Source organism: Anolis sagrei, chromosome 5 (genome assembly GCF_037176765.1).
Source record: "Anolis sagrei isolate rAnoSag1 chromosome 5, rAnoSag1.mat, whole genome shotgun sequence".
Taxonomy (NCBI): Eukaryota; Metazoa; Chordata; class Lepidosauria; order Squamata; family Dactyloidae; genus Anolis; species Anolis sagrei.
Genome location: NC_090025.1, coordinates 35,575,109 through 35,600,421, shown reverse-complemented (window position 1 = coordinate 35,600,421; position 25,313 = coordinate 35,575,109). Strand labels below are relative to the sequence as shown.

Genomic DNA, 25,313 nt, shown 5'->3' with positions numbered 1-25,313 from the left:
AAATTACGACTTGATTACAAATGCAGTTTGCATGATTGCATTAGGTTGTCCTTTCAAATGTTACGATTTCTAATCTTCATATAAGAAATGCATATTGAAAGCCATCTATAAATTGTATGTATTTTCAATATATATATTTTAAACAGAAGATGGCAGAATGTCTCTTGGAATTGCCCAAGGTATATATTCCTACGTAACAGGAAATTGGATCAATTGTCTCTTGGGCCCCTTCAAATTCTATGATTTTGTGGAAGAAATGGCCCAGGATTTGGTGACAACAATGCCAGCAGCTATTTTGACTAGGAGATTCTGGGACTTGTAGTCTGAAAAAGTAATTTCTTTTAGGACAGTGGTTCCCAATCTTTTTTTGACCAGGGACCACTTTGACTAGGGACCACTCCCCAACATTAGTACCAAAAGGGCTACGAATCAGTTTTTGGTCAACTGATTCAGAAAATTGCATTGGATAGTCCACATCAGCTCTAGTTTTTGATACAGAACATATGCTATCCAGCCATCTGCTTGCCCACAGAAAACAATATTTAATAATCCTCAGCACCATTAGAAAGCTTTGCGAGACCAGTCGCTCTTGTTGCAACCGCGTAGTAATGGTGAGGCCGCAGAATATATTTTAGTTCTTGTGGGACTACTGGTGGTCCACGGACCACAGGCTGAGAACCACTGCTTTAAGATCTAGGAATATATTACCTAAAGATATTAACTTACTAAGAGATGACTGGAATTAGTTACCTGAAGATATTGACCTAAATGTTCAAGACTTTATAATAACTGTGCTGTGCCCTGACCTGAACCATTAGGAGAGGTGGAAAATAAATTAAAATTATTATTATTTCTCATCTTCTCCTTCTCCTTCTTTTTCTCCTTGTTCTGAAATGTCTGTATATTACACTCTCTGGAAATACAGAAGCTAAAATTCCTTCTTATTTTTCCTCTAAATATGTCCTTTTCATTGCCATCATAAGTGCCCTCCTCCCACCTTTGTCTGTGCTTGGCAAGCGCTAAAGCTGGCCCCTTGTCAGTGGAGCAGACCATTGCGAGTGATGATGCCTGGCGTCGGAAGTCTGGTGCATGAGGCCCATGTTTTACTGAGGACATGCTTTCTTTAGACAAGCAGGCTGAATGGAAACAAGAATGTGTCAGGCCTTTGACTTACAAATCTACATTTGCCATAAAGATTAAAGGGGCTTGGCTGTTAACTATCAACTAGTCAGCCATCTTTGATAGAAATAGAAATAAAATGCCACAGCTCTCAGATCAAAATATTCAAAAACGATTCGTGTTGCTTAGATAATTATTTGCAATTTCTGAAAAAAAATGTGATGAGCTAGATAGCTTTACTTTGTAACCACAAAGAGAGCCTTGGCTGAAGCAAACGGTGTTCTTTTTCTGTCTGAAAATGTAAAATAAACGGATAGATGAATAAACTGTCAAATGTTAGGAAAAATGGGGAGGGAAGGGAGTCGTGTGTTATATTCATTTCTCTGCATTTTAAATGGGAAGAACTGAGGTTTGGAATGTGTCTGAGGGAAAGCTGGGTATTTTTTCCCCTCTTTGACTCTTACCAGAAGTTTTTCTTCACTCTCACCATAATGCCTAACTGACACATTTCTGGAAGAGGTCTGAATCAGCCCTTAAATCACCATCTGTTTTTAGCTGTTTTTCCTATTTATTTTTTTAAAGCCATTACCAACATTAAAGGCACTCTGGTCTGAACATGAGCAATGCTTAGGAAACACATAATCCTGAAGATCTATGTAGTACAGTGGTTCCCAACCTTTTTTTGACCAGGGACCACTTAACCATGGACCACTCTCCAACATCAGTACCAAAAGGATTACAAATCAATTTTTGGTCAACTTTAAATTTGGTTTGGTTATTTGGGGTGCTGATTCAAAAAAATTGCATTGGATAGACCACATCAGCTCTAGTTTTTGATACAGAACATATGCCATTCAGTAGTCTCCATCTGCTTACCCACAGAAATCCATATTTAATAAACCTCGTCACTATAATAGGGTTTTGCAAAACCAGTCGCTCTTATTGCAACAGTGTAGTAATGGTGAGGCCGCGCACCATATTTTAGTTCTTGCAGACTATAGGTTGGGAACAACTGATGTCGTAAAACCAGGAAATCATGATACATTTCTGAATGACAATCAGTAGCAATCCAGAAATTGAAAGGCTTTCTTCATGACTGATGAAATCATGTTGCAAACACATTTTAGCTGCCATTCATTACTTCTACAAGCAATTCTTCAGTTGCTCAGCCATCTGTGAACATTTTGGGTAGGATGCACTCCATGCCCTTGTGAGAATGTCTGTGAACAATTGGACAGTATAAGTGGTAGAAGCCATAACCTGTTATGTGAAGGGAATTCTGCTGTTCTTTGTTCCTTTCTGGAAGAAGAATCTGCTTATATTGTCTTTCAGCCACAATGACAGGAACAGAACACAACTGTTGCATTTAAAAAGAAAAACCTGGAAAAGAAAAGAACAACTCCAGTTCTTATAGCACCTTTCCCTTCCAATCCTAAAGATGATCCAAATGTGATTTTCATGTCTCAAAACCTGCTTGGTCCTTCCATTTGCAGAGGGTGGTGCAAGCATATTGCCATGAGTGGGTCATGGAGTGACTTGTGTCCATAATATAAGGATGGAAGGAATATTAGAAAATATTCAGAAAATGTTGAAATGATGTATTTTGTGAGTGCAGAAAACTATTCACAAGAGAAATCCTGGACTAATGAGATTTTTTTTTCAATTTGGGACTTATTCTGCACAAAACTCACACATGGTTGTTTTGCACAGAAAAAAGCATTTTTGCACATGAAATAACATTCTCTACATGGAAAATAATATTTTAATATAAGAAACATGATTTTCTGCACAGAAAATCCTGTTTTCTGTGTAGAAAATGCTGTATTTGGGAATATATTCTGGGTAAAATTTCCCCACAGTCGATTTGCATAGAAAACAGCATTGTCTGTGCAGAAAACAACATTTTTGCAGGAATTTTGGAATAAAATGCAAAAATAACCACTTGTGAATTTTGCACAGATGATGATGTTTCTCTCTCTTAAAAATATTAAGTCCTGAGTTGCAAATAGCTTTTGAAAACTTGTTGCTCTTAAAGAATTTCTCACAATTGGAATAACATTGCTGAACTTATTTGTCACTAACTTCAAGGGGAAAAAAAACTTTTTGAAGAATTGCATCCCTACCAAAAGTCCCTACCAAAATTGCATCCCTACCAAAAGTACACAGTGAAAGAAATGGCATAGGGTTTTCTTATATTTCTTCCAAAGTATTAAGTTGCGGTAACATGAGAAGTTACAATCGTGCAAGAACGTTTTTGATGTAATAACTATCATAATGAAAGGTTTCATTTTGCTAGAAGATATGCTAATGGTTTTAATGGTCAAAATTGGGGAATATGCCAAGGACAACCACAGAATGTACACAAAATGACTGGTATAGGCGAACAGGATGATCCCACAGATATCTGGTTTCCAAGTGTAGTAGATTTTTAAAAAGCGAGCACCAACAGTTTTGAACTGGAGAGTACAGTGAAGTTGTTTCAGAAAGGTGTGATGTCAACCTGCTCTCTGGGGCTAAATTCAAGGCCACTCCCAGTTGGGGTAGATACATTGAAATTAATTAGACTTGTTGCTCCTTTAATTTCAATAGGTATGCTTAAGTGAAAATTAATACTGGAATTATCCCATTGTCAGCAGCTAATTGGAGTTTTGAGCTGCCTTTAAATAAATCTTTTCCATGGTGAACATTTTTAAAACATTAAACATTGCTTTGAAGGACAGCAGAACTCTATATACAACAATACTGTATATTATGAAAAATGTGAGAATATGCAAAGGCTGCCTGTACAATTTCTGTTTGTTTGTTTTGTTTGAGAAACTGCAGAAACTTACTTCGAAATTGAATCACATCTATTCTGCACCAAAAGGGGAAGGCACATTACATCCTTTTGTTTTTTAAGATAATATGTTTGTTCTTGAAAGTCCCAGGAAAAGAGCTTCAGAAAACTCAACAGAGGTCCATTAAATATCTGACCTTGTGAGGTTGAAAATTTGCCTTTTAAGCTAAACACATGTTTTGGAAATATATCTTCAAGACTTGAAATGGAACAAATATCGTCTGGGAAGGGAGAGCTTGAAACATGACTCAAACCAAGGAAGTGTGCTGAGTTTATTTTAAACCATAAAAGGGGGAAAGTAGCGTGAGTATTAAAGTTGTTCAGGAAGCAATTAAGATAGAATTGCTGTTCAAACATTGCCAAAGAGTTTTAATTAAGTGAGAAAGACCGGGGGTGCATCTAGACAGCACCTAAAGTATGTACCCTCTTGAGTTTTCCCCTGGGGCATCCAGACTACATCTCAGGGAAAAATGAATGGTTTCAGCACAAAGCAGAAAAATCCTGCTTTGTGCCAAGGTAATTTGATAGTGGGTTAAATCCATGCCTTCTTGAAAGGTGTGGGTCGAACTCACTATGGCCACAGTCTGGACTGCTCCCTTAGAAGTCCTGGACTTCTGAGGAGGCAGTCCAGACAACCCTCTCATGTTTTCCAGGCTGAATCAGGGCACCAATCCCCTCCCCACCCCCACCCCCACCCCACCCCCAAAACTCTCAAACATAAAAAGGAAAACTCTGAAGTAACATATCAATGATGCCAAAAAATGGGGAGGGGGATTGCTCCTGGCTCCCCCTCTCTATTTGGGCATCATTGGTATGTTCCTTCAGATAGGAGGAGAAGCCAACTGACTCTCAGTGAGTTTCCTTTTTATTTTTAAGGGATTTTTTTTTTGAGGTGGGGTTGCATGGCCACGTCATCCCGGAAATATTCAAGATGGCATGTGGACAGCCAACGGGTAAAGCTCATTGTTTCCTCTACCTTTGTGGATTTAAACCCCCTTTGGAGTGGGTTTCTTAAACTGCCCTGGAAAAAAGGATCTCACTCCTCACAAAGAACACTGTACTCCCCCCTCCAAATTGAATGTACAAGTGTTTGGTCTGCAAATTGCACACCAAACACTAGTATATGGATCCCTTAATAAATCCACAATACTATATTAGCAGACAAATTCCGTGTACCCAAGACTTTCTTCATCCACATGTCATTGTAAGTGAATTTTAGGAAAATAAATAAAGTGAGTCCTTTGTATCTCTGGGGTTTGGTTACAGGACTCTGTTTGGATACGAAAATCAATTGATGCTTGAGTCCTATTGGCAAAGTAAAATAGTGTCCCTTTTATAAAATGTTAAAATCACAGTTCACTACCCAAATATATAGCATTAAGGAGTAATAGATTATGGGAATTGCACTCTAAAACATCTGAAGAGCAAAAAGGCCTTGAGAGCGAGAGAAAGACAGTCCTTCCATTATCTTGCCATCAAACCATTTAGAGTTTTGTAGATCAAAGAAGACCTTCACTTTTAATGGAAACAAATTGGAAGTCACAAAAATGATCCAAGATGTGCAATATGGTCTCTAAAGTGTACAAATGATAATAGTTGTGATCTTAAAAAGTTACTTTTTGAAGCTTTGCTTTTAGTTATAGTATAATCCTCAAAAAGGAAACTTCATATATTTCTCACAGTAATATAGGCAGTCCCCAACTTACAAACTTCCAACTTACAGACGACTCACAGAAACTTTATCACAAATTTTGCCAATTTCTTTCAACATGCAATTATCACAGGGACAGAAAGTGAGACAAAATCTTCCCAACATGGGCACAGACAGCAAAACATCACATGGTTGTTATTCCTTCCCTATGCTGCCCAAAGTGCGCTCTTCCCCCCACCCCCCCTATATATATGACTGGAGTTACACTTAAAAATGTCCCCATTCTGACTTACAAAGAAATTCAACTTAAGAACAAACCTACATAACCTATCTTGTTGATAGCTTGGGAATTACCTGTAGTACCACTCTGTTTTGCTTTGGTTTGACCTTACCTGGAATACTGCATCTATTTCTGGATGCCACAATTCAAGAAGGACAGTGGTAAGATAGAACCTGTACATAGGAGGGTGATCAAAAATGTTAAAAGGTCAGTTGGAGTCAGCACAACATGAGAAGCCTCCCATGTTGGAAAAAAGGTCTCTGGCAATGCTTTCACCCTGGTTGTGGACAAGATCTCCTCCGTCGTGTGATCTCCAGCATCAGGCTCCGTCCATTAGATGGGGTTTTTAGCGTCCTGGGATGCTAAATTCACCCCATCTGATGAGTTCAATAATATATCTAACAAGTAATACAATCTACAGCAGAATGTCAGTTATGGTAGCCAGTTTTTAGTAATAAGATGCATTTCTGTGTCTTGTAACAATTGTACAATGTAACGGATCTGTTTTGTTCGTCTTTCTTACATTTCAGAATCATCTGAGAGAGATGGCATGTGTGTGTTAAGAGAGAGAAAGAGACATTTCCAAGCTCAGGATAACAATGAAAAACAGGCATGATCTCCCTTTGGGGTTTGAAGTAGCTTTCATGAAACCCAAAAATTGAGATCTCAATGTACAGGAATGCAGAAAGAAGCATCCACATAAAATCAAATTTTGAATGAAGTTGGCAATACTAAAGAAATGTATTTTGCCTGTGAAGAAAAGCCTGCAAAGAATGAGGAAGTGCAATGTCATTTTTAAGGCCAAATGTCAACTTGTCTACTTTAAGCAATAATAATAATAATTAGCAAGGATGGAACTGTGTCAGATACTATGAGAACAAAAAGGATTCCTTCCTTTTTAAGCAAATGAATCTTTTCTTGGGACTTGCTTTCAGTGGATTTTCAGTGGATATAAAAACAACCCATAGATTGCTTTGGAAAGGTTTAGAGAATACACTAATTAGGAAGCTAGAGGATAACTTCCATGTCTCTAACAACAATCCTCTGACTTTGCAGCAATTCCAATGCCACTTCATGATTAACCTAAAAGTCTTTTCAGCTGAACAAATAATGTGTTTTCCCCATGGATAAAGGCAGGGTAGGGCTGAACCAACTAACAGATGCTCATCATAGTACTCCATAATTAACCCCACCCTGTGGTGTCATTTGTACATTGTGAACATCTTCGGAAAAGAGTTTATTCTGCAGGAAGGAAAGGACCATTTGCATTCTTCAAAGGAAAATGCCTTTAATGACACAAGTTTAAAGCAATAGTCCAAAAGCAGAAGGTGAAGAAGAAAGCACTTGGTGAAAGCAAGAAGCTTTCTGGAGTTCTATGGTTGGCTCCTGTAGTGAAATCTACCTTTAAGGCATCCAGGCCGAAGCCTGAAAGTCAGTGGCTGTCATCTTGAAAGACAGGCAGAAGCAGGAGGAGGAGTCAAGCCGACTCCTGATTGGTCAGAGCAATTAGGGGAGGAGTCGGTTGAGAGAGGGAAAGAGACTGTCAGCTTTTGACAAGGGGGAGAAGTGTCTTGACACCAGACACAGAAGGAAGGGATTTTTAGGAGAGGAAGCTAAATAGAGTTCTGACAGGGAAAGAAAGCTTTAAAGTGAGCCTTAAGGAATAGGGAATAAGGTTGAGACAAGGGCTAGGTTTTTACTGTGTTGAGAGGACCAGTAAAAGAGAGTCTTGTCTTCTTATACTTAGGGAAAGTATAAGAGAGCTTATTGCCCTGTGTGTGAGACAGATAGGAGTCTGTTCTCTAAGTGATACTGTTTCTAAGACTAGAACAGGGTGTTTAAGGAAACTCACAGTTAATAAAAGCTTTATTGTCAGTAGAACTAACTGTTTAATCCAACTAAGTCTCTACAACTGAATCAAGTTTCTGTACCGCTCATTTTATGAGTAGATATTTGCTTAAAGTTTAATAAACCTTTTCTAGTTCATTTTTAACTGGTGTCAGCTTCAGTCTGTCAATCTCCTCAGAACTAAGTCAAGTCAATAATAGAAATCTCTTTAAAGTCCAGTCAGCCAGCGAAGAAGCAATAGAAGAACTAAGGGCAAACACACCTTACCTACAACACATTCACACCTTTGGTTCCTCAGACCAATAAAGCTGAGTTGGTGGCAGTCATACCTACCAAAAACATCAGTCATTAATAGCTTTATAGCATTGGCAGCCAGTATCTTCCTTACAGCTCCCATGGCAGCAAGGATGATGCAACTCCGATCTATCCTCTATTTTGCAGAGTGTAGAGAAAAAGGGATGGCAGTGCTTGGCTATAGTGGACTAGTCAACGTAGGTGTAGGGAAGCCTTGGGTATGAATGATTTTCAACATCTCACTCTTATGGTAGACATTTAGGGATTGAAGTCAGATTTCATCAGGAGTAAAATTCTTACTTGGGAGGATGATACTCTCAGCCCCCACCCTCCATACATAAGATTCAATTCAGTTGCTGCTGGGCCTCATGTTGCATCCGTTCTATATAAATGTCTCTTTTGTACTAAAATGGAGGAACATTTTTCAAACTTGCATTAAGTTAGAGTTAAAAATAAAATATGATACTGTTCCATTATCCAGGCAGAGGCCACAAAGGGGGAGGTAAAGAGAGAAGGATAGTCCATTTTATGATAGGAAGGAGGTTGAAAGAGTTAAACAAATTCCCTCTGTTTTCCTGTTATTTCCCCCACTTGTGTTGGAAACAACCCTTGTTTATGGAATGGAAAGTGAGGGGGGGGGGGGGAACCAGCGAAAAGGGAGAACATAGTTTTCCTTTTTCAACTCTCCCCAATAAAACGGACTAGCGTTCTCTGTCTACGCCCCCTTTAGAGTCCACCCAGATAAAGGGACAGTACAGAAAATAACTGACAGATCTATCTTAAATCCTCATTGTGATGGGAAAGGGGTGACTTTCCAAGGTGAGGGGTTTGCAGTATTAACTAAAATGGGCGTATCGGGTATTTGCACCAAATTTGGTCCAGTAAATGAAAGTATATCCTGCATATCAGATCTTTCCATTACAATTCATAACAGTAGCAAAATTACAGTTGTGAAGTAGTAACAAAAATAATTTTATGATTGGAGGTCACCACAACATGAGGAACTATATTAAGGGGTCGTGGCATTAGGAAGGTTGAGAACCACTGTCTTAGTTACTTGCTTTCATATACAGATGCCAAGATTTTATTGACATGCATGGAGTCATCCACGCTTCTCATTATATAATCCAAATACATTCTTCCCTCTCTCCTTTTCCACCTCCATCTCTTTTAGGCTTGAAGAAACATCCTTCAGAGTTGTGTGTGTCATTTCCTAATTACCTGGTTTTGAGAGACTTGCCGCTAATGTGGCTTACATTCGCCACAAGGCAAATAGAGTTATTTGGAGTTTCACCAACTTAAATGAGTTCAAGAGCTTGGGTGCCCAGCTTATTGAAGATAATTTCCTTTCATTGTCCAGTCCACCAATGACATTAACAATTCTTCAAGCTAAAATAATTCTGAAATTCATCACACAAGAGACCCCTCTCCCATTCTTTATAAGGCTGGAATTCTATATGTGAATCTGAAGAATATATGATTTAATGTATTAGCCTTCACATAGTTTGCATGATTTCAGAGTAAAACAGAAACCTGCAGGGCTAATAAGGAACAGTTGGATGGTCTTTTAAGGCTATTTTAACAGCTCTTTTTTCTTTCTTTTTTCTTTTTCTTTTTTACTGTTTCCTCATAGGTCTTTAAGAACCACAAGCTTCCCTTTCATGGCAGGAAACTGTTTACATAGGGTGAAAGTGTTCTCCTTTTGGATTCTTCAGAGAGGCAGTGAGACCATTGAAATAAGTTCAGCTTTTTGTGGTTCAGGGCTAATAAAAATAAAAAGTTCAGTGTTGTGAGCCGGCACCTGCATGTCAGTTGTGCACCTGCAAACTTGTGAGAGAATACAGTGAAAAGTTCGGAAGTTTACTTATTTTCTCAAATTAGCTGCAGAGATTCATGTTGCATCTTAAGGTCTGACTCAGTTTTGGAGTTCTAAAACAAGGGACCAGTTTCACACCTCTTTATGGCTCAGTGCTATGGGAACACCCTTGTTTGCCTTGGTTGGATGACGTTCCAGGGACAGAAAGTGTGTGACAAAGAACTGACTAGGATTCTTCAGATTTGTTTAAAAAGCCTGTAGTATGACCCCCATATCTGCAGGGAATATGTTAGAAGACCTAACATATTCGGAAACCTTGTATAATAGAGAACCCTATGTTTCTATACTTGGGTTGGAAGCATACTGTAGAATTGCACTGGAGGACCTAGAGGAGAAGTCCATAAACTCTTAAGAGGGTGGGTAGTGAAACTATGATATTGAATCAATGAATAAGGGTATTGAATTGTAGACTGAATCGATAGTTTCAGCTAGAATAGTTCAAATAAAGCAATCAAACTTACAAAAGCTCACATTAGTGGATCTAATTTAACAGTGACCAGTGACTGGAATTAGGCACATTTGGGCATATTGAGTATTTGTGCCAAGCTTGGTCCAGATCCATCATTGTTTGAGTCCACAGTGCTGTCTGGATGTAGGTGAACTACAACTCTAAAACTCAAGGTCACCCTTCCAGTATTTTCTGTTAGTCATGGGAATTCTGTGTGCCAAGGTTGGTTCAATTCCATCATTGGTGGAGTTCAGAATGCTCTTTGATTGTACCTTAGTTGGTTTTGGGATAAGAAATCTTTTTTTGTTGCCTCAGGCCCCTTCCACACTGCCCTATATCCCAGATTATCTGATTATCCCAGATTATGTGGCAGTGTAGACTCATATAATCCAGTTCAAAGCAGATAATCTGGGTTCAGATCCTGGGCTATAGGGCAGTGTAGACCCAGGGCCTTCCCACACAGCCCTATATCCCAGAATATCAAGACAAAAAATCCCACATTATCAGAGTGTGGTCTCAGATAACCCAGTTTAAAGCGGACATTGTGGGATTTTCTGCCTTGATATTCTGGGATATAGGGTTGTGTGAAAGGGCACCCAGACTCAGTCCCAAAATATCTTGGGCCCCTTCCACACAACTGAATAAAATCCCTCATTTTCTGCTTTGAACTGGAATATATGACAGTGTGGACACGAATAATCCAGTTCAAAGCAGATATTGTGAGATTTTCTGCCTTGATATTCTGGGTTATATGGCTGTGTGGAAGGGCCCTTGGACTATACTTGCCTGGTTTCTATTTCTTTTAAAGGCATAGAACAACTGTCAAGAAAAAGAAGCAGCAACTGTATTTGTGGAACGGTTGGAGCTGCTGCTTATATGTTAACCTTGTTAACAAAAATTGCTTCCATCATTGAGTAGATCTCCCCCAATTACCATGGGAAAGCTACTTTTTTGGACCTTAACTCCTAGAGTCCTTCAACCAGTATGGCCACTGGTTGAAGGCAGAATAATAGTCCAAAGAAGTACATTTTTCAAGCTTCAGAGTTCATTTCAAAGGAGCTACCCAAGAATCATCTCAGGTTGTGAGGAAAGTTAGTATATGACTTGGTTCTACTCTTGATTTTGGGTCTTCTAAAAGCTTCCGTGTTCATAAAAACTATAATTGCAACAGATGTTGATTAAGAGCTGGGGATTTTGCTTGTGGAGTGTAGTTGATTTGTCGAAAATATTTAAAACTGAAATTATATGAGAGCTTTGTGGGATGTAGTAGGAAATCTATAATAATAGTTTTGTGGGTAGCTGTGGGGCACTGTGTTCTGTGAAATTGGTGTGTTATCTATTCTTTGTGGTGCCTGTTGCATAAAGATAGAAAGGATGTGACGCATGGTGATCTGAACTGTCTATCCATTGACGTATGATCTGAAATAAAAAAAACTTCTTCTCAATCTATCTTCGAAATTTGGGGATAGCTATATGATGGGTAGGATGAGTAAAATGATGAAAGCAGTTTGCATATGTGTTATGTTAGCAGATGTTTTGTGTTTTTAAAACCTTGTTTCCCCACTCCCCCCTTAACAGTGTGGTTTATTTACAGCCAAGAGGAGTTTGCTATTAACTTTAAAAGAGCAAAGTTGGACTTAATGCAAAGGACCTCACAATAAAACCTTTATTGAAAGTGGACGTTTCGCAAATGGCTAACCTCACAGAACAATGATCTTATTTGTGCAGCCAGTATTTTGTAGAGACTGGTGTGAAAGCGGAGATTATAAATCACTATCCTACCCGCTGAGATACTGAAAGCATTTACCCAGTTCTTTTCCACCCAATTTGGCTATTGGAAGTTTGGTGCTTAATGGATGAGCACACTTTTCCATATGTACGCCTTGAAAAAGATCTTCTATTGAGCTCTACATTAATACCAGAAGTCATCATTTCCTGTTTCATATCCCTTCCAAACTTCAGTGGTCACAAGTAATTCTATTTCTGGTGAATTCTGGGCAACAGCACTGCTGCTAATGTGCTAAAGCAACAGTTGAATTACAGCCTTTTAAAATGGTATATGTCTTCTAGGTTTCCTGGGGTTGCAGATATCACAAGGAATACTAAACCAACAATCCATACCAGGTGGATGTTGGAAGAATTGGGTGCTGGGTGGCTTGAGGTAGCCCCTGACCAAAATATAGAAATAACTAGTGACAAATAGTGAGTTAACTGAAATCAGTTCCTTTTGTAGGAGCCACTGGTGGCACAGTGGGTTAAACCCTTGTGCCAGCAGGACTGCTGACTGACAGGTCAGCAGTTCAAATCCAGGGAGAGCGAGTTGAGCTCCCTCTGTCATCTCCAGTTCCCAATGCAGGGACTTGAGAGAAGCCCCCCAACAGAATGGTAAAACATCAGTCATCTGTGCATCCTCTAGGCAACGTCCTTGCAGACAGCCAATTCTCTCACAAAAAAATGACTTGCAGTTTCTCACATCACTCCTGACATGAAAAAAGTTCATTTTGTCACTGATCAAAATGTAGAAGCCTGCTTCCAGTTTTGAAAAACTTGGGCAAACTGAAGGCATTGGAGGGAATCCAGCAATCTGGATGGCCAACGTATAGGGATGTACTCATAAAAGAAAAAGAAAGATACTAATTAAGAAAAAAGAAGAAATTAATCAAAAGTTCAAAAATATTTCTTGGTCCCAATACATACAAATGAAATAATACTTTAATAAGGATAAAAAGGTAGGATTTGCAGAGAAAGATTCCTTTTGGCATAAAATAATGACAACGGAAAAGAAAGTAATTACTAAAATTTATTTTCGAAAACCTCTTAGAATGGGCTAGGGAAACAAAACAAATCAAAGACTGCATGGTTAAATGGGCAGCGAATATTGGAAAACATATAAAATCAGAAGAATAAGAAAAAAATGGAGTCACAAAATTAAATATACCTATGCAATTGACTTAAAGGAAAATTGGTATAAAATGATGTACCGGTGGTACATCACTCTACAAAAACTTGCAATTTGTTATAAAAATACATCAAACAAAAGTTGGAATGTGGGGAACAGACGAGCATGTTTTTCCACTCAAGGAGGTTGTGTGAAAATACTAAGTACTGGAGAGAAATTCACGATAGAATATAGAAAATGCTACATATAAAGTTTAAAATGGAACCAAAATATTTCATTCTAGGAATGCTGGATATAGAAAATGAAAAAAATAAAGAGACATTGTTCAACCATTTAATGCCAGTCAGCACTATTGACTGACTGGCACAACCTGGGGATCACAACCAGACACAGTGAAGACACAGTGAAGTGCCCTTGCGCTTTGCTGTTCTGCTGATGAGTACATATGCCTGGTATGGAACACATTTCACTATGCTAAAACAGTGAATGTGGCTCTTAATGAGACATGCTACATTATCATAGGTTGTCTACGCCCCACACCACTGGAGAAATTATACGGTTTAGCCAGTATTGCTCCATCTGACATCCATCGGGAATTAGCAGTCAATAATGAAAGGACCATGGCAGTGACATCTCTGGCCCATCCTCTGTTCGGATATCAGCCAGCATGGCAATGTCTTAACTCAAGAAATAGTTTTCTAAAATCTACAGAGATATTCACAGGAACACATCAGCAAGTGAGAGTCCAAAAGTGGCAGGCAAAAATCCAGAACCTCAACCCATGGCTTATGCCAAATGTGAGACTCCCGCCTGGGCACACAGAAGACTGGGTGACTTGAAAGATGCTGAACAGACTTTGCTCTGGAACCACGAGATACAGAGCCAACCTTAAGAAAGTGTAGTCCACAACATGCAAGTGTGGAGCAGAGCAAACCACAGACCACCTATTCCAATGCAGTCTGAAGCCCTGCCACATGCACAATGGAGGACCTTGTTATAGCATCCAGCAATCTGGGTGACACAGGGTACAGGAAGGCGAACTGATCACAAAGCTATATCCATTTGAAGAAGGAAAGTGGAATGCACTTCAGATCTTTCATGGAGATAACCCTTTGGAATAGTCACAGTGCTATTTCCATTTCCTCTGAACTATAAGTGGTACATCAAAAAAGTCACTCATCTGGCTCAATTATTTCTCTGCAGTAGGTCCTTGCAAGATCAGATATGCATGTATAAATGGAGTGCTCCTTTTGAAACCTTCCATTAACGCCAGCAAAGTAGAGACCATTGTGCCAGGACACTTAAAATCCAGCAGAGCTGTTATATGTACAAAGAAATTAACTAGGAATTTCAAATAACTTGAAATTTAACAGAATCACTAGGAGAAAGAAGGAAATAAAACCAAGTCAGCACGATTTTGTATGAGCTAAACAATCTTAAACAATTTTAGCCTTTTTTCTTTTTTATGTACTTTATAAAAACAGCAGCAACATTTCGCAATTTATGTACAGCTTCCAGTGAATGACACTGCTGGATGCTAATCAGATTGGGGAGTGGAGCGTGCTGCTGAAAATAACAGAGGGTTATGGAACCAAGGACAGAGTATTATGTTGCTTATTTGCAATGTTTGGGTAACTTGGTCAACTTGGTCTAGATTCCAGAATGTCACTCCCAATTCTCTACAAGTTTCATCTTTTTTAAACAAGATACTTGATAGTGTTATTTGGCACAAGCCATATAATCCTTTGTGGTACAATGATAATGTTTAGAAATTATTAATTCTTTATTCAAACACATGTAACAGTGAAAGCTACTTTGTGCTCCAACAGTTGAGCGATGACTTGGAATTGTTGAACCAAAGGTATTTTGGGGGAACTGGGAAATATAAATTCTGCCAATATCTGTAGGCAAGTATAGGGTGAAAGTAAGGTACCGTATATACTTGAGTATAAACTGAGTTTTTCAGCCCTTTTTTTAGGTTGGTAAAGCCTCGGCTTGACTTGAATCAAGGTTATTTATTATTTTACTCCATTATTATTATTATTATTTTATTACATTTATTTTTATTAAATTTATTATCATTTATTAATTTCCTCTATTTATTATTATAATATTTATATTGTTAATATTATTACATTTATTATTTTACTCTATTATTACATTTATTATTTCACTCTGTTATTACTGTTATTATTACATTTACATTATTTTACTCTATTATTATTTTATTACATATGTTATTAATATTAATATTGGAAGGATATGCAAGCACATTTACATTGAAGAAGGTTAGAATAATGGCTTAATCAGAGTTGAACAGTCTTATCTTAAATTACAGTTTTATGTAGATATTCAAAAACATGTAACCTACTGATGCCTCAATTAATGTATTTTTATAGGTATCTATTTTTATTTTGAAATTTACCAGTAGCTGCTGCATTTCCCACACTTGGCTTATACTCGAGTCAATATGCTTTCCCAGTTTTTTGTGGTAAAATTAGGTGCCTCGGCTTATATACAGGTTGGCTTATACTCAAGTATATATGGATATTTGTGACATCTTTTCATTCAACTTTCCATTTTCTAAATACAAAGAGCAGTCATTGCACTGATAACTACTGGAATTACATAGAAGTAGGAGCTGTTCAGTTCTTTCCTCCCTTACCATGAAATTCTCAGAAAAGTGTAGAGCCCTAATGGGCTCATTATGGTATAATCAAAAGATAATCCTTCAAAGAACCTTTATATGTCATTACCAGCACTTTGAGTTGTGTCTGGAATGGACTGGAAGCCATTGGAACTGCTGCATTAACCATCAAAGGTTACCTTTCTTGCAAAGAATAATGGGAGTTTCAGTACAACAAAATCAGGAAGATCACAAATTGTCAACTCAATGTACATGTTGCACTGCTAGCCATATCTGACCTGACTAAAAGCTGCAATTAATTACCCATTTGGATAAATTGGATGTTCTATCTGGAACCTACCAGTTCATCTCTTTCATAAAGATATATACACACTGAGATTTACATATGGAAATGCGGAATTTAAGAGACAATATAATAAGCCATATAGTAAGCCCAGATTTCAGTTGCATCTAGAACAGTGGTTCTCAACCTTCCTAATGTGGTTCCTCATGTTGTGGTGACCCCCAACCATAAAATTATTTTCATTGCCTCATATTAACTATAATTTTGCTACAGTTATAAATCGTAATGTAAATATCTGATATGCATGATGTATTCTCATTCACTGGGCCAAAATTTGCACAAATACCCGATATGCCCAAATTTGAATACTGGTGGGGAGGGGGGGGGGTTTGAGTTTGTCATTTGTGAGTTAAAGTTGTTGGGATTTATAGTTAACCTAAAATAAAAAAGCATTCTGAACTCCACCAATGATGGAATTGAACCTAACTTGGCACACAGAACGCCCATGACCAACAGAAAATACTGGAAGGGTTTGGTAGGCATTGACCTTGAGTTTTGGAGTTGTAGTTCACCTATATCCAGAGAGCACTGTGGGCTCAAACTATGATAGATCTGGACCAAACTTGGCACAAAGACCAAACACTGGTGGAGTTTGGGAAAAATTGACACTGACATTTGGGAGTTGTAGTTGCTGGGATTTATAGTTCACCTACAATCAAAGAACATTCTGAACCCCAACAATGATAGAATTGGGCCAAACTTCCCATACAGAACCCCCACAATCAACAGAAAATACTGTGTTTTCTGATGGGTTTTGGTGATCCCGACACCCCCTCACGACCCCCCCCCCCAGAGGTAACAATCCCCAGAAACACTGATCTAGAACCATCAAGCATGGAAGTAATAGATTCCTCATGAGCTCATCTTATTTATGAAATTCAATAGAGAAATTGTGCTAAGAATTCAATTGCGGAGGCATTCATGACTTGTATCTTGCAAACCAATGGTATTGTGCCCATCTATATGTAGTTCATCCCAGACATCCAGTTCTGTTTTACACAGAGGCAGAAGTAAATGGGATTTGCTGCTTTTATAAGGAAGGTTTGCTATCATAGCATATGTACACAACTCTAAAGCGCTTGTAAAGCTCTTGTAACAGCAATTTGACATCCAATGTTAATATCCAAGTCCATGCAAAATTCACTAATGCTTCTATATTTCATTTTTTTAGGTTGTTGGTGTGGCACAAGCAATCAATAAGAAGTCTGGTGGAGGAGGAACATTTACTGAACAAGATGAGAAGGTAGAAATTATTGAATTGACTTCATTTTTACTAAACAATCTGAGATGAGGACAGATGGCTGTAGCAAAAAGACCGACTTAACATTAGGACCTGGCTGTAGTCTGCTCTTTCTTGGAAGGCTTGCATGTGGCCTGCAATCATTTGTACATTGCCCATTTTATCATTTGGTGTTTGCTTTTAGTTCAGTGGATTCCTTTTATGCTATATTTTTGTATTGGGATTACAGACACCAAGGGATAGCTCATCTCACCCTCTCCCATGAACTGGATGACATCTGAGCTGCTTTTTCTTGAAGAATTCCTATACGAGCCCTAATGATCTGGATTAGCAGCTGTTTTCCATGTTCACTTATAGGTTTTCCTGTACCATTTGTTTCACCACTGTTAAGAACAGTAGACGCTTTCATAGGTCTTTGGTTGGATCCAGCGGGCTCTCTGTAACCACATTAGAGCTCTGCTAGATTAGCCCAAAGACTTGTACAGGGGAACATCCTATAAACAGGAAGCACTAGAATATACAGCAGCATTTATGATCTCATCATGACAGTCTGTTGGTTCCATTTTCTTGCTCCTTGGCAGAGTTCTTTGATTCAGCTCACTCTTTAAAAGTTGTATCATTTTCCTTATATCTGTGTCATAGCTATATCTCTCTGTAGCTACAGAAATGTCATTTTTTGTGTGGATGACAGATTCAGGCCGGAAAAAGTGGATTTATTCTGATGTAAACTATTGCCATATTTAGCCTGTTATATTCCACTCAGCTGGGAGCACTGCCAGATTTATGTGCAAGTTGCATAACTTATAGTAAGTATGCTTGTTACATTACAGAGGTCTTCTATATCACTACTATTGTTATTGTTGTTGTTATTCTACTATATAACATTGACAGAAAACACATTTTGACAATACTATGGGGTCTTTTAAAGTTGGCATAGCTTTCCTCTCTTTGCATGTTGTAATGGAGTCTTGATTGATAGAATCTCTACAAGATTTTGTGTGGAAAGTCTTCTTCAGTCAGAGATTGTACCTTAAGCATGCTACTTGCATAGAATATGATTAGTTTGGACCTGACATTTAATGCACAGTAAGCATATAGAATCATAGAATCACATAATAATACAGTTGGAAGAGACCACATGGACCATCTAGTCCAACCCCCTGCCATGCAGGAAAAGCACAAACAAAGAACCCCTGACAGATGTACTCTAACCACTGAACTGTGGGCCTTCCATTCAACCCATCATTTTGTCACACTACGATGATCATTTTATTTTATCCACATAAAAAATAGTTAAAATAAAATAAGAGCTGGATACTTATGTTACGAAGAACACTCATTAAAGATTTCCCTGACCCATATCTATTTATCGCAGGATGCTGAAACTGCACATGTGTAATGATATAAGTCTCTATAGCTTATGTGCCAATTTACATCTCAGAACTGATAACGGTCTTGAGTTCAAAGGTGCTGAAGTGGTCTGAGGTCTGATAATGGACCCAGTGGAATACAGAGTAGTCATCAAGTTCCTTCACTTGAAAGGCCGCACACTAAAGGAGAAATTTGATGAGATGAAAGAGGTTTATGGGAATGATTCCCCATCATATGATGTAGTCAAGAACTGGCATTGTCAATTCAAATGTGGTCAGACTTCGGTGCAAACACCTCCAATTACAGGGTGATTCCACTATGCTATTGATGGACACACCATCCAGCAAATGGAGGTCACCATTTTGGAAAATTGCCACATTACCATTCGCCACCTAGCCCAAAATGACAAGATTAGTATGGTGCCATGGAAAAAAATAATCCAAGACCATCTTCACATGCATAAGGTATCAGCTCACTGGTCCTCCAGCTCCTCACACCATTCCAGAATAAGGAATGAATCAAATGCTTTCAGGCTCTACTGACGATGTGCCATGGAAACCAGAAGGACTTTTTCAACAGACTGATCACACAGGATGAAAGCTGGGTCCATCTCTATGATCCTGAGACTAAAATCCAGTCAATGCAATGGACGCATCATGACTCACCACTTCCAAAGAAGACATGTGCCCAACTCTCGGCAGGAAAAGTCATGCTCACAGTATTTTCGAACCAGCACAGTGTAGTATTAATGAATTTCCTAGCAAAGGGTACCATGATCCCTGGGTCATACTATGCTTCACTGCTGTGGAAATTGAGGGAGGCCATCAATGCCAAGAGACCTGGCATGCTCACCAAAGATGCCCACCTTCTGCAAGACAGTGCACCAGTTCACAACTCACATATTGCCCAAATGGAAGCATCCTCCTGTGTCTTTGAAATTATAACGCATCCCCCTTATTCACCCGACCTCGCACCATCGGACTCCCACCTCTTTCCAACAATTAAATTATTTTTGAAGGGCAAGCATTTTTCAGATGATAAGACTCTGATTTCCAGTCACAACGTGGCTTTTGGAGCAACCTGTCGACTTCTACAAGTGAGGTGTTTACAGTTGCTTAAAAAGATGGGAGAAGTGTGTGTCCCTAGGTGGAACCTGTGTAGGGAAGGACTAATAACTGTGCCAAGTTTCATTGCTCTCAGTCCACAGGAAGTGGGTCAGGGGAAATCTTTAATGAATGTGCCTCGTAGGCACTCTAAAAACAAGAACAGTGTAGGAATCTAATCCTGGGTTAAAATACTATCAAATGATTGTTTGCAAAATAATGTTTTCATATCTGTGTAATTTGTGCAGCTGCTATGTATTTTTCTTTTAGAAAGAAGAAAGAAGTTAAATTTGGATAGCAGCCATAGTTCAAAAGTACTAGCTTAACTGAGAAGTGCTTGAGGCATAGAGGACTGAAATTGTCAAGTTTTAGTAGCTTTATTAAAAGCTGTGTTACTCCATGAATAATTAGTGGCTTGCCAAATAGAGTTGAGCTCAAGCCAGTGGAGCTGACAAACTCTGGCAGCAAGAAAATCAGAATTCATTCATTTCTTGTAAAAGGAATGTGTGGTGAACATCTGCAGGGTATCAAAATTAATACACTTTCTGGCTTTTTAACTTAAAGACTGATCCAGTTTCTACTTTGAAAAGACATGATTTCTTTGTGTAATTGACAACAAGCTTGGTATATGTGGTTCTCCAGATCTATTAATTAAAGAACACTGGGTTTTTTTTATATCAGGAGCGACTTGAGAAACTGCAAGTTGCTTCTGGTGTGAGAGAATTGGCTGTCTGCAAGGATGTTGCTCAGAGAACATCCTGATGTTTTACCATTCTGTGGGAGGCTTCTCTCATGTCCCCACATAGGAAGCTGGAGTTGACAGACGGGAGCTCATTTTGCTCCCCGGATTTGACTTTTTGGTCAGCAGTCCTGCCGACAGAAGGGTTTAACCCATTGCGCCATTTCAGCTCCTGTTATCATGACAAAAGAGAGGTTAATATTATATAGGTAATACTTAAGAATAAATATTTGGTGTCAGAATAATATACTTCTTCTTATGTAAGCTGTGATTATAAACTTGGCAACTGCTGGCGAGTAGGACAATTTTATGCATGTTCGTTCAAGAATAATCTTGAAACACTCTTCGATAGCATCTATTGAGTCTTATTATTATTACTCAGGGAAGTGGATTCTTGATTTTAGTTTGTTTGCTTTGGACCAGGCGGATGAAACTCTGTGGAAGTCATTGCACATTTAATATTACACATAATATAGGGCATTATCTCAATCTGTTTTTGTGTTTGCAAGAAATAACCACAAATCTTTACTTCTGGGGATCTGGTCACAGGTAGAATTTGATATTTTAAGACACTATATAAACAACACTCACTGCTACTAAAGCAGGGTGCTTGTGAACAGAAAATAGCAGCCTCTTTTTAGCTATTTAAGCCTAACCAAATAAATGGAGTGCTATTAGAAATGAGGAAACACAAGATCACATCAAGGTGTAAATACAAGCAGTCCCCAAGTTACTAACAAGATAGGTTCTGTAGGTTTGTTCTTCAGCTGAATTTGTATGTAAGTTGGAATAGGCACATTTTTAAGTGTAACTCCAGCTTTGGATAGCACAGGGATGGGTTAACATCCCCGTGGTGTTTGCTTTGCTGCCTGTGCCCCTGTTCAGAAGATTTCATCATACTTTCTGTCCCTGTGAGAACTGGATTTTGAAAAATGTGGCTTGTTGTGGAAACAAGGATTGGTGATAAAGCTTCAGTGGAGATACCTTTTCCCCATGGTAACTCTTTCAGGAGTGAATTTCCCTTCCGAGGGGTAGATTTCTCTCACTTCCTGTTGTCTCTCTCCTGTTCATTTGTAAGTCAGATGTTTTGTCCTTGTTTGTAGGAGTTCATATCCAGGCTTTGTCCCTTTTGTGATTATGCAGAATGAAAATACACTAATAAGGACTGCCAAACTATTTTGCAATATTTTAAAGTTGATGTAAATCATGGATGACATTGGACCTAGGCTTAAAAGGGTAATTTTCTATGAAACTCCCAGGATTATCTTTAGAATGAAGACTAGATAGTAATGAGATGCAAGGAAAAATTCTTTATTTGGTGGTTGGGGGGAGGTTTACAAGGCTGTAAAAAAGTCACATTTAAAAAGTAATGAAACATGTTAAAGCAAGATAAAAAGGTAAAGTTTTCCCCTGACATTAAGTCTAGTTGTGTCTGACTCTGGGAGGTGGTGCTCATCTCCATTTGTAAGCTGAAGAGCCGGCATTGTCTGTAGATATCTCCAAAGTCATGTGGCCAGCATGACTGAATGGCACACCATTGCCTACCTTCCTGCCGGAGCGGTTCCTATTTATTTACTCACATTTGCATGTTTTCGAACTGCTAGGTTGGCAGAAGCTGGGGCTAACAGCAGGACTTCACCCTGCTCCCTGGATTCGAACCGCCAACCTCTCAATCAACAACTTCAGTATATTTTTTTACATTTTTAAACTTTATTGATGCAGCGTGTAAAATTATTTTCAGAAGTTGTATTTTTAGAGAAACTTTTTGTTTTTTAATTTGGATAGGCTATGTTTGAAACATTTTGTTATCAATCATAAAGATTTTTTCTTTCAAAAATGTAATAGATAGCAATAGAAAAGTAGTAAGAGAAGCACAAAAAGTAAAATTACAAGTTCAGCATGGTATTGAGTAACAGGTTACTCCTCAAACACTGCAACGGGTAACAGAAACAAATCAACAAATTTAAAAGTAACTTTCTAAATTCCAGGTGGAATTTCAACCAATATTTTATGGGACCAATCTATATTATACCTTTATGGAAATTAGTGGTCTCAAAATGAAGATGCCAATTCAATTTCATTCCTGTTTTTCGATTCTAGGATTTTTCTGCTTACTTGGCATTTTGTGGGATTGTTCTTCACAATGCTCAGCTCTACGAGACATCCTTGCTTGAAAACAGACGCAATCAGGTGAGCCTAATATTTTGTGTCAGAATAGATGGGGGCAAGACATTTTAGTGCTGTGGTGAAAAACAAGAGGGCACCTTCCCAAACACAAAAGCTGACTGGACAGGTAGTAGAACTCTTTATTCCATGCTAACAATGAAACAGTCTTCTTCACTGCACTTGAAATCAGTAGACTAGCTAGGGTTCTAATTTAGCAGACATCCTTCTCTCTTGACATCCTGTTTTTGCTCCAGAATCTGCAACTGCAGGCAGCCACATCATTCTACTTTATGGTAGGGCTACCCTTTCATTCAGGTTTCCTAATTTTTAATGGACCAAAGCCGCCCTGAGTCCCCTTGTGGGAGAAGGGTGGGGTAGAAATGAAGGAAATAAATGAATTAGTTCCAATATGTGCTGTGTGATGCTGCTGCTATGGATAGCACCCTTCATTACCAAGTTGGGTGACATGGGGCAAGAATGTTTCTGTAGGTGATGTAGTATCACTTGCTGGCCTAGTCTCTGCTGCTAGGAAAAGAAAGATGTGATGGAGATCAGAGGACCAGCTGATCTGTTTGGTTGTTTGCCATGCAAGTAAAATGTTCCTGTAAATTACAAAACCCACAAATGTTCAAAAATAATATTGAAAGAGTTGATTGCTACCAGAATGTTTGTTGTTTTATTGTGGTGTGTTTATTTTTATTTTATTTTTGATTTTATTGTGTCATGTTTCAATCTTTGTTTTCCCGGGCTTGTCCCTATGTAAACTACCCTGAGTCCCTTCAGGGAGATGGAGGCGTGGTATAAAAATATAAAGTTGTTGTTGTTGTTGTTGTTGTTGTTATTTCCATTGTGCCAGCAGTGGACATCCATGTTTCTCCAAATGTTTTTGAGCCATCATTCCTACAAATCCTGGACATCATAGCCAATGCTGTAGCCTTATGGGAATTGGAGTCCTGGTGCATCCGGAAGGCCACAGCTGGCATTTGTATATTTATACCACTATTCTCCGTGCTATCAGGAAGGGAGTCAAGGTAGCAATGTATTACATCACTAACAGATTTCTCCCATTTTGCCACTGGAGCTCATGACCTTGAATGACAAATCCCATCATTCCCAGGAGCAGTGACCTCCTCTTCTTCCTTTTCTGCAGATAGCACTAACACAGCTCTGTTCTAAGAGGTTTCCATTAAAAACAAATATAAACAAATGGAAAAGCTTCATTAAGTCTTGAATTGTTCAATGTTCTCTCAGTTTTCCTAGGATAGGACTGACCAAAAATATTTTGTTTCTTGTGGCAAAGGACAAAGTACCAACTCTACTATCAACTAATTGAATGGGTAGATCACATTTTGATTGCGTCTACAAAAAACCCTCTGGTGGACATGGGGCATCTCTATATCTTGCAATACATTTGTCATGCAGTACTCTTCAGTTCACACAGTGCAAGTTTATTTTATCCTAAGAGTTGTATTTTAAAAACTAGTCACCAGCACATTGGAATAATGTCTACTATGATTACTCCTTCTCTTTATCCTTTGCCGCTAAATATATTTTCCTAATGGAAAAGTCTAGAAAAGTTTAAAAGGCATTCAGGTATGGGCTAATTATAGGATTTCTGTCATGAGTTCTTTCCAAAGCCTGTGAGTTGAGCTTTTTGGAGCCATCTTCATACCAAATGTTTGTTCTAATGTGTTCTATGTAGTTCAGTGGGCAGTGCTGAAGGACAGCTGACACTGGAAGAAATAAGAAATTGAATGATTCCAAAGCTTTGAGAACTTCCATTTTTGGATTTGCTCATTGGCATACTCTAGGAATTATAATCCAAAATATACCTCTTCCAAAGTCTGGTTTTACATGTTCTTCTTGGGCCTAGTTGAAATGCTAGGGAGGAAACCAGATGAAGGAAGATGCTTTCAGAACTTCTCTTCTTTCCAGATTACCCACCTACACACAACCTTTTTACTGGCACTGGGTTGAGTTTGTGTCTGAACCAGTCTTGAGTCTGCTTTATTTTTTGTGAGCTTACTCAGACTCTGAGGCTCCTTCTCATGTATTAATAGTGTGTTTACTGTATCTGGTGAAGCAGAGCTGGTCTCTCTCAGTGTTTCTAAGGGTGTGTCATCTACCCATGTGCTTTGTTGAAGGGTTATTTATATTCTACCACTGTTTGCGGAGGGAAGTATCTAGTGCCTCTCTGGCCAGTGTGAAAAAACATTGGTAGGAATAAAATGGGCAGACAGGGATCTACAACTTTCCACTGGGGTGAAATTTCAAAGTTGTTTTCAAAAGCTTTTCACAATTTCAGGCCACCACCCCAACCAGGTTCCCATCATACTGCACTCATGGTTGTTTTTTAAATGGAGCCGTTAGCTGGCCAAATTGAGACTTCCTCTCTTCTTTCAAGCAAAAGTCTCTCATCCTGTCAAGTTACAGTGAGGTGCTGTGGAAGAAAT

General features: G+C 38.6%; 1 protein-coding gene across 6 annotated transcripts in view; it reads left to right on the top strand.

Annotated features, from left to right (window-relative positions):
- The window catches only part of PDE5A (phosphodiesterase 5A), a 94,317-nt gene that overhangs the window by 30,164 nt on the left and 38,840 nt on the right, over positions 1–25,313 (top strand). For all 6 annotated transcript variants that reach the window (XM_060779010.2, XM_060779009.2, XM_060779007.2 and 3 more), the window contains exons 4-5: positions 17,413–17,484; positions 22,795–22,884. In XM_060779010.2, coding sequence (XP_060634993.2) covers positions 17,413–17,484; positions 22,795–22,884 — 162 coding nt within the window. The remainder of the gene's footprint in view (positions 1–17,412; positions 17,485–22,794; positions 22,885–25,313) is intronic.